The sequence below is a fragment of the Capra hircus genome, chromosome 2 (genome assembly GCF_001704415.2).
Source record: "Capra hircus breed San Clemente chromosome 2, ASM170441v1, whole genome shotgun sequence".
NCBI classification, from domain to species: domain Eukaryota; kingdom Metazoa; phylum Chordata; class Mammalia; order Artiodactyla; family Bovidae; genus Capra; species Capra hircus.
Genome location: NC_030809.1, coordinates 51,242,834 through 51,252,857, shown reverse-complemented (window position 1 = coordinate 51,252,857; position 10,024 = coordinate 51,242,834). Strand labels below are relative to the sequence as shown.

Genomic DNA, 10,024 nt, shown 5'->3' with positions numbered 1-10,024 from the left:
GGCAAACCCACCATTTTCCATTGCTTACACCCAGCTAGTTGCACTCAATAAATACACCCACCTAGATGCTTGTCTTAATATTGTTTTATTTGTCTGGCCCCTGTAGGCTTGTGAATATGTCACCCCTCAATTAGACTGATGTGGGTGGTAGTGGTGGCGGAGGTGTGCATATGTGGTTATGAAATAAGCATTCAACCAAGATGGTTTAGCAAACAGTCTCAACTCATGTGACTTAAGAGATTATGATTTGTGTTAATTCATTCCTTTAACATTAATTTATGCACTACCAAATAGTAAAATAATCTTTTAGGGATAAACAAAATAGATTCCTAATTATAAATATCATGAAAAGAGAACTTCCTGTATCCACAAAGCTGTACACTAATCCCACGAGACCTTTATCCCTACTCTGCTCTCTTTCCTCTTGAGTTTTTTTCCTCCCCAAATGTATCACAGAAAAATCATAATCTATTTTTTTAAAGAAGATTTATTTTGGATTAAGTGATTTCATGATGCAACATGGTTTTAAACAAAAATAGAGATCAGTATGAAAATAAAACAAGTTGTACACATAAAATATCTTTCCCTCAAAGCATTTCAGAATCATAAAAAAATACAACACAAAAGTCAGGGGTTCAGGTAAGGATAAGAATACAGACTTTCCAGAAAACAAACAAGTCTACATTTCAGAGTCCCAGGCTCCATTTAAGACCACCCATGATTCATTTCTAGGATGTCAACAGTCTGTATTATTTGCTTGGAGAAAAAAAGATGAAATTTAAATATAAGGTAAAATGAGAGCTGTATAATCTCAATGTCAATAGCAAATAGTTCCCATTATTGTTCTCTATTAAAAGTAACATTGAATAAATATGAGGCTTAAATCAACTCAAGAAAAATAGAAACATAGCTATTAATTGTGACATGGTATAATAGACACAATGGGTGGAATTTGTGAAAAGAAATTTGAAGGCTTAAAAAAATACACCATCTGTGCTCCACTGAAATCTTGGACATAAATGTGGCTTTTTTTCTTTTTACAGAGCCTAAATATTAAAAAGTAATCATTAGTATAAAATTAGATTAATACTTTCAGTAAGAGGCAAGAGAGATGCATGTATCTTTATTCATTTACTTTGGAATGCCTGCATCCCTATTATAAAAACATGTGATAATATGCACCTTCCAACATATTAACAGCCTCAATTTTTACTTATGATACCATATAAAGAAAAATAGGTTGTAATACCATCTTTTAGAGCATTAAGGTCCTAAAGGAACATTCAGTTTTGTGTGTTTCCTGGTTAGTCCTTCCAAGGTATTTCTTGAACATTATCCATCCTTTCTTATAGAAGGTGATGGTAACCAGAAGTTTACTGATTCCTTAGCTGCATCAGTAATATTTGATTCAGCTTAAATCATACACCTTACCTATCAACATTGCTCAGGGTTGTAATATCCTAAAAGAAAATTGGATAGAAAGATAACACCTGCCCAAGGCCATTCCACATAAAAATTTCATGTATAAGTTTAATTTTCCTATGTTTCCCAGAAACCATACAACTAGGGCCTTCCAGTTCTGCTGAACTGTTTGATCATGAAAGCCAAATAAACTACCTTATAGATTAAATCTAAGCAAATCTATTTCAGCCTCAATTAATTTCTTGAAAAATTGGAAATACAGATTAGATTAGATTGGAATTGCAGATTAGATCTCTATTTGCAATTCAGTAACCCAATTCTTAGGTTTTTTGCTTATACATGACCAGGGAACACATAAGTTACCATTAGAAACCATGAAAAATGTTTTGGAAGTGACTGTAACATCAAAGAATGTCTGCTAAAAAACAAATTAAACAAAGAAATGTGTCAAGCAACATGTGCTCTCTTTTCCCCTAAAGTTCAATTATAGTAACAACAATTAAGTTACAAGTAATCCACAACCCAATTTAATGCTAAATCGTTGGATCTCCTAATTAAGCTATGGTTACCTTTAATACTTTTGGACTAAATTCTGTTTTGCAATACAGAAAAATGTTATCACCCTACTGAAATAAGGGAATCCACTAGGTTGATTACCAAGCAGTGCTCTCATTGGGCAGCACAAAATTCTTTTTCTCAAAGTCAGAAACCAAAGTATGTGTTTCTACCCACAGCCGCCAAGCCATAAGGTGATCCTTTCACCCTTGTTTTAACTTTCTCCCTGCAACAGTGCTATTGATTGTTTCGGATATGGGTAGGGCACACATGTTCAACATATCCTCTGTGCCAGCTCCTTGGAATGCAGTTACCACTCCTGAATCTTGACAGTTGGTCCATAATTAGCATTACATTCTTGGCAGGGGTGGGGGGTGGTCACCACTACTGGTTGCACCTTTTCTGATTTTTTTGTTTCTATCATCCTTCTAGTGGGCAGCAAGTGGTTGGCCTTAAGCCACAATTTAGAAAGCTTGATGTCTCTGACATCCCTTTGCTTCCATGTGAGACAGGCAAATCTAGCTAGAAAACACAATCGAATTAGAAAGGCAATATAGGCTTCGCAAAATTAGAACCTAAGTGAAAGTGACATTCTCATTAATTTAAACTCAATTTCATAGAAGTAAGGTGTCTGTGTCTAAGATTTAGAGCATTTTCACTCTAAAATTAAATCAGAAAGCAGGTAAGAACACCAAAGGGCCTGAAAGTCAGATTCAGTTTGAGGGTGAGGCCATGGTCTTTTTTTGTATTTGTACTATGCAGTGTGTAAGTAGTTTGTAATGATGGTGTAGCATCATTTCATCTTCAGTGGTAGTTTCCAAAACTGGGTTGGATTGGAAAGACTCATTATCATATGTTTGCCTTAGTTAGAAGTGATCAAGTCATAATTTGTGCAGAAGGAGGAAAAAAAGTTGAATCAATGTGAGGAAGACAAAGAGGAAAAGAACCTGCAGTGATCCCTTCACCCATATCATTGGAACTCAGCTATCAGAGTTTTCTAGATCCATCCTTGTTTAAAATTAAAAAATAAAATCAGGCTTCTGATTAAAGTGCTGTTTCATTATCTTGCTTCCAAATAATATTTGAGAAAACTAAACTTACTATAATATAGAAATCCACCAAAAGCAATCAAATTTTGCATTTTGTTTTTAATTTCTCATAATACATAGTAAAATGGAAACATTAAGGATATTGGGAGTTTTTTCTATGAATATGCTAATTTCTTCAAGGATTTTTCAGAAGGTGTCATGTTTTTAAGAGTGTTTGAAAAAATGAGAGTTTGGGCAGACAAGCAGCTTGCAAATTTCAGTGAAACTGGAATAGGCTGGTATACATATTAGTGTCCACATTTCTCAAGATGAAACCTGGAACTGTAGCTGTGAAGTACTGAAACTGAGCTCACAAGCCACTTGTGAAAATCAGCCTCAATGCAGACAGGACTTGATACCTTCTACTCCATCAGATCAAGACAAACTAAGCACCTGAAAGCACTGAGACACTCTAAAGCACTATTTAAATATATTCCACCATTACTGTTAATCATTTGAATGCAGTTTTTTAAAACTTGATTGTTATACAAGAGAAACAAATTTTCCTTCATTTATTACAGAACTTTTCCTTAATTACAAAGTAACAGATGCTAGAAAATTGCAATCACACTTCTTTGGCTAAGATTCTTTAATTTTTTTTTTTTGCACAAGGAAAAACATTTTGACCCCAGAGGTGGATGGTCTCAGGAATTGGGATTTTTAACACTGCAAAGCAAAGGTATTAGGTTGGTGCAAATGTAACTTTGGTTTTGCATTTCTGAACTTTGCCATTTGATGCTGGAATACACTCTTAAATGTGGTTATGTTCTACATCATTTTAATGTCCATTTCTTGCTTTATGTTTTTTGCTAATGAATTATTACTTGCTGTTTATTTCATATGTATTTTAGGCTATGGAAATTATGTTAGACAAAAGGTAAATTCAAGCAATTTTCTTATTTAAGTTCAAAATAGGTGGTAAAGCAGTGGAGACAACTCGCAACATCAACAATGCATTTAGCCCGGGAACTGTTAATGAACATATAGTGCAGTGGTCGTTCAAGAAGTTTGGCAAAGGAGACAAGAGCCTTGAAGATAAGGAATGCAGTGGCTGGCCACTGGAAGTTGACAATGACCAATGGAGAGAAGCACTGAAGCTGATCCTCTTAGAACTACATGAGAAGTTGCCCAAGTCAAAAATTCTATGATTGTCGGGGCATTTGAAGCAAACTGGAAAGATGAAAAAGCTCAGTAAGTGGGTGCCTCATGAACTGACCACCAATCAAAAAAAAACATCATTTTTCAAGTGTTATCTTCTCTTATTCTATACAACAATGAACCATTTTTTGACCAGATTGTGACATGCTACAAAAAGTGGATTTTACACAACAACCAGCAATGACCAGTGCAGTGGGTGGACCAAGAAGGAATTCCAAAGCACTTACTAAAGCCAAACTTGTACCAAATAAAGGGCCATGGTCACTGTTTGGTGGTCTGATGCTGGTCTGATCCACTACAGCTTTCTGAATCCTGGCGAAACCATTACATTCGAGAAGTATGATCAGCAAATCGATCAGACACACCAAAAACTGCAATGCCTGCAGCCAGCACTGGTCAACAGAAAAGGCCCAATTCTTCTCCACAACACCCAACAGCAGGTCATACAAGCAACACTTCAAAAGTTGAACAAATTGGGCTATGAGGTTTTGTCTCATCTGCTGCATTCATCTGACATCTCACCAACTGACCACCACTTCTTCAAGCATCTCAACAATTTTTTTTTCAGGGAAAATGCTTTCCAAGAGTTCATCAAATTTTGAAGGATGGATTTTTATGCTACAGGAATAAACAAACTTATTTCTCATTGGAAAAAGTGTGTTGACTGTGATGGTTCCTATTTTGATTAATAAAGATGTATCTGAGCCTAGCTACAATGACTTAAAATTCAGGGTCCGAAACCATAGTTACTTTTGTACCAACCTAATACACCACAGTGCAGATGAAAAGAAACAGGGAAACTATTGAACTTAACTGTGTCATTTTGGGGATAACTTGAAGATCCTTGGGTTGGTCCACCATGGTTCAGGTCCTCACCTTCACACTTTAAACCATGTGTGTAAATAGGCTCCAGGCTTCCATGTGCATGCATGTGTGTGCACACTCAGCTGTATCTCTTTTGTGACCCCAGGGACCGTAGCCTGCCAGGCTCTTCTGTCCATGGGATATCCCAGGAAAGAATACTGGAGTGGGTTACATTTCCTTCTCCACTCCACTTCCTTCTTCCACACTTGACCAGTATCATCATACTATTATATGCCATTAGGTATCAACAGAAAGAGCATTTATATATATATTTTTTTAGCCACAGTATCTCCCACATATGAAGTCGTCACTCTGGGAGTTCCAACTCCCAGATGGAACAAGCTGTTCTCTTGATTGTAGAACATATCAAATTTTACTTAAAATATTTTCTGAACCTTGGTATGTATTCCACTAGACTGTAAGCTTCTTGAGGACAGATTCTGAATCTTGTAGCTCAACCATCAACCATAGCAGCTGGCACAGAGTGACTGCCAATGCCTCTTCTCTCACCTAAGAGATGTCCACATACATTTGATGCATCATGACTGTCTTTTATAAAATGGTATACTATATGCATCATTTATGAGCATTTTAAAGAAAACAAGACCAGACAGCCAAATTATCTAGGTTCATAGTCCAGAAGAAAATATTTATGGATATTTCTATTTGTAGAGTATATTAAAGTTGAATTTATTCTGTGGAAATGTTATTTAATGTTTTAAATAGTTATTATCAGATTCTTTTGTTGATACAAATGAAAAATAAGAGATCCGTTATCATGGTATTCTGATGTAATAGGTACATCTTGGATAATTTCCAATTCTGAGAATGGTAACAATTAATGATTATACTGGTATTTGGAAATAAATAATTAAAGAGATATATTTTATTTCAAATCGCTTACCTAATAATGCAGACAATGACAACAAAGTGTCACAAACCAAAATTCAAACTAACATGGTCTATGAAAATAGTTTTGAAAGAAATGCTGTATTTTTGAAACCTTCTATCAGCTACTTAGGGAATGCCAGCTCTGAAACATCTTATATACCATCAAAAATGTGTTTTTTAAAAAGTATGTTATACTATTTTCCCTTATAATGAAAAAAATACAAACAAGTAAAAATAGTTTGTAAAATTAAATATATACTTATATTCATGATAAGTAAGTACAAACTAACATTTCCAGTTAAGCTTTTTTTTTCCCTTTCTTTCCAATACAATTATAGTACACAGATAAATCTTTCCTTCTTACTTCCAGATTGTTGTAACCTTTTTTCCCAGAATGTTTCTCCACACTGCAGTACCTGCCTTTAGTGTAGGAATACAACAAGTAGTATTCCTCTTGAGGGTCCCCATAGTAAATGTAGTTTAACCAACAGTGTAATCGGTTCTTACCATCATCAACGATCTATGAAAATCATGCATTTGACCTCTATAAAACATAAGATTGCTAACATCCTATAACAGGAATTCCATGGCTACTATAAATGTTGTTCTCAAAGAAGTGTTTGGGCAATGCCTGTAATACCATAGGCTGGCAAACCAAATGTTTACTCCAATGCTTTTATTACCCTCAATTTAACTTAATTATATCGAACACCTGGTTAGTTGCGGCCATAAGTCAAGAAATAAACCATGATGGTGAGTAACCCCAAAGTAATAAAAATGAAAACACCCTCTGATAAACTAAGTAGAGACAACACTAGTGATGTCATGCAGTTTATGAGATATTATAGAAAAACTGTTTCTTAATATTGATAAGAAAATTATGCATCAGTGAAAATGCAGACTTAGAAATATAGTACTGAGACTTTCAATTTGTGATGTCTTCACTGATGAGGGAAAATGGAATTCTTATTACTAAAGAGAGCTGATCTCTTGGGTGTTGCTGATGGCTCCCTAACTGAGCTTAGTGTTTAATGATGCTGTACAAATAAAAAGCAGTGGGGGAAATACGAAATATCTGTATTAAATGCCATCCTGTAAAGTATTTGATGGATGGAAGAGTCTAATGCATTTTAAATAAATGCATATCATACTATCACATATAGTGAGTCTTAAAAAATTATTACTTAGATGCACAGTCCTTGTAGTGGTAGACATGGCACTGTGAAGAAAGTTGGATTTAGAAGCTATTTTCTATTATACTTGTCAAGTGATGGAGTTGTTGTTAGTCATATTATAATGTCCCTTCAACTTTGGTACATTCAGTGCAAAATATTTTGGGGAATTTTTTGTACCTTTATAAAAATAAAAGGCCCTTTTGTTCCCTTGAGAGTGCTTAAAAGGATACATACAAGCATGATGCCCGAATAAGCATGGAATATGAAAATGGAACAGATGATACATATAGTATGATAGGTAGATTCTTATCTACATCTTAGAGAACATAAATATAATGAAACTATAAAAAATAAACAGAACTCACTGTGTACTTTTTTCCTGATACGCTGTGATTAATTGCTAATTATTTTAAAATTGTTTTCATGCATTATAAAGCATAAAATCTGTCATTAGTAATTCATTGTATAACAGTTTGTCTTCAGCCATAATTACACACATATCACTTTGCATATACATTGTCACAGACCACCTTATTGCAAATCTTAAAGGTTACCTCATATTGACTTGGTTTCATTTTCCACTTGTGTCCCATGAAAGCTGAAACCTATAGTACACACCATGCAGGTACTCATAAGCAAGAAAATGAATATTCTGTTATAACTTAGGGCTTAAATGAATGTATTTTCAGGAAATATATTTGTTTTTATTATACTATTTAACTTGCACTAATTTGGAGATTGGGCCAAGTGCTGCCAGTTTGGCTTGAACCATGTTCAAAGGTAAGTTTCATGATTCTCCTGAGTCTCTGAAAGTTACCATGGAGCTGATCGTGTACAGGTTCATCTTTGTCTTGGAACATAACAAATGGAAAAAAGTTTGGCAGTCAAGAACTGTTGATTGAAAGACTGTTGGGTGGTTCCCTGGGCATCAAGCTCACCCAAATCCTTCCAAGAGGATCATCATCACTATCCAGTACCCAAATGCGGCAGAGCATCCGTTCCTGGAAAATAACAGCATTCAGCTTTACTCTAATGGAAGCGACTCTCGAAACTTCCAACGTTCAGCCATTCTTCAGGAAGGCAGCTTCCGGAATTGCCTGTCTACACAAGGCTGGGCATTTTGCCTCCAGGTCACTCAAGTCCAAAGGTACTGGTCTCTTCAACTGCTGTCAAGAGTTTTTCATAAAGCATGGAGAAGGATGGGTATGGAGGGAGATCCAGACGGTTAAAACAAGTGTGAGCTCTGCAAACAGAAGAAGCAGTACAGAGTTCAGAATGCTTTGAGTGAAATGAGATCCTTTCTTCTGGTGTCTGTGCATGCTTGACTTTCATATTCAAATTGGTTTGTTGCCAATTTTCACACTCCTTTTGGAAATACTTTGAAAATGTTTTGACTTGAACGATTCAGAACTGAATTCTTTTAAGGGAAATAATATCTTTAAAAATTATTTCTTTACATTTTAACAATCATTTAAAATCTATATGACATATATATTACTATTTGTTTAGTTGTCTAAGAATTACAAAGACAAATTTGTATTTTTATTTCGTTTGATGTTAGGTTCCCCCCCACCACCACAGCCCTGCTAAAAGTCATGAAGATAAGCTCTTGCAAAGTAATTTGTTTTCAGAGTTGGCATTTGCCTGAATGTTTCTTAAAAAGTCAATGGTTTTGCATTTTTTCATTTTGTTGGTCAGGGAAGAGCACTGAGTGTCTCTGAAGACCTCATGGCTTAGAGCTTTGGGAAATTCCCTGGCTGGACTTTCCTATCGTAGTCAGTAGACCATTGTTACTTCTTTGACTCCTGTGCTATAATCTGATTTCTCCTAATTCATGATGCAAAATAATGGCCATTTAAATCATTATGTTACATTCTTTTTTAGAAATACCTCCCCTTTGGCCAAGATAGGAAAAAATATGCTTTCCTGTTATTTGCACCTGAATCACAATAAAAAAATAGACAACCTCCAAATAGCACGTCTTATCGGGAAGCAAATCTGCACTTTTGACATGAAATAGGAAGCATTTTATTTGGAAGGTACAACAGTTTGTTTGCAGGAGCTAAACAACTTTGCTTTTAAAAACTGCTCCTGAATTAATATGGAATTTTAGGAGCTGTGATCACTAACAGGCTGTTATTACAAAATCACACGGTTTTAACCTTTTATTCTTATAAATAACTTCAATATTTAAGAGATAAATATAGTTATACTCCTAGCTGCAGTACAGTATTGTGGGAAGATCAGAGGTTTGCAGTTGGAGAAACTTGAGTTTGAATTTCAGCATTACCGACCAGCTGTGTGATTTGCAGTGAATTATTAAAAACCTGCCACTCAATTTCTCATTTATAAAATGAGAATCATATTATTTGTTTCAGAAGGATATGAGGATTAGATGAAATCATAGAAACACTGTTATTTGTCTCAGAGGATATGAGAATTAAATGAAATCACAGAAACACACTTAATTCAATGCCTGGCTCACAGTGTTTGACCAATTAATAAGAGGTGCATTTTTAGCTACATTTCATTACCATCAAAAACATTTACTCTAATTGCCTTCATTAAATTGCCAAAGGATAATCATGACTCGTGGAAACTGAGATAACAAAGAGATAATAAATAAAGCAGGTGTGTGGCCACATAGCTTATTAAAAACATTAACACAAAGGGCACTGTCATATTAGAAAAATCAGGTCTTCCTCAGCTTACAATGAGGTTATATACTGATAAACCCCTCATAAACTGAAAATATCATAAGCCAAAAAAGCATGTGATACACCTAACTAACTGAACATCACAGCTTAGCCTAGACTACCTTGTACATGCTCAGAACACTTACACTGGCCTACAGTTGGGCAACATCATCTA

The 10,024-nt window shown here is 35.1% G+C and overlaps 1 protein-coding gene across 3 annotated transcripts in view; it reads right to left on the bottom strand.

The window, feature by feature from the left end:
* The window catches only part of HECW2 (HECT, C2 and WW domain containing E3 ubiquitin protein ligase 2), a 451,986-nt gene continuing 445,524 nt past the window's right edge, over positions 3,563–10,024 (bottom strand). For all 3 annotated transcript variants that reach the window (XM_018061392.1, XM_018061400.1, XM_018061404.1), the window contains one exon: positions 3,563–8,396. In XM_018061392.1, coding sequence (XP_017916881.1) covers positions 8,285–8,396 — 112 coding nt within the window. In that variant the 3' untranslated portion in view covers positions 3,563–8,284. The remainder of the gene's footprint in view (positions 8,397–10,024) is intronic.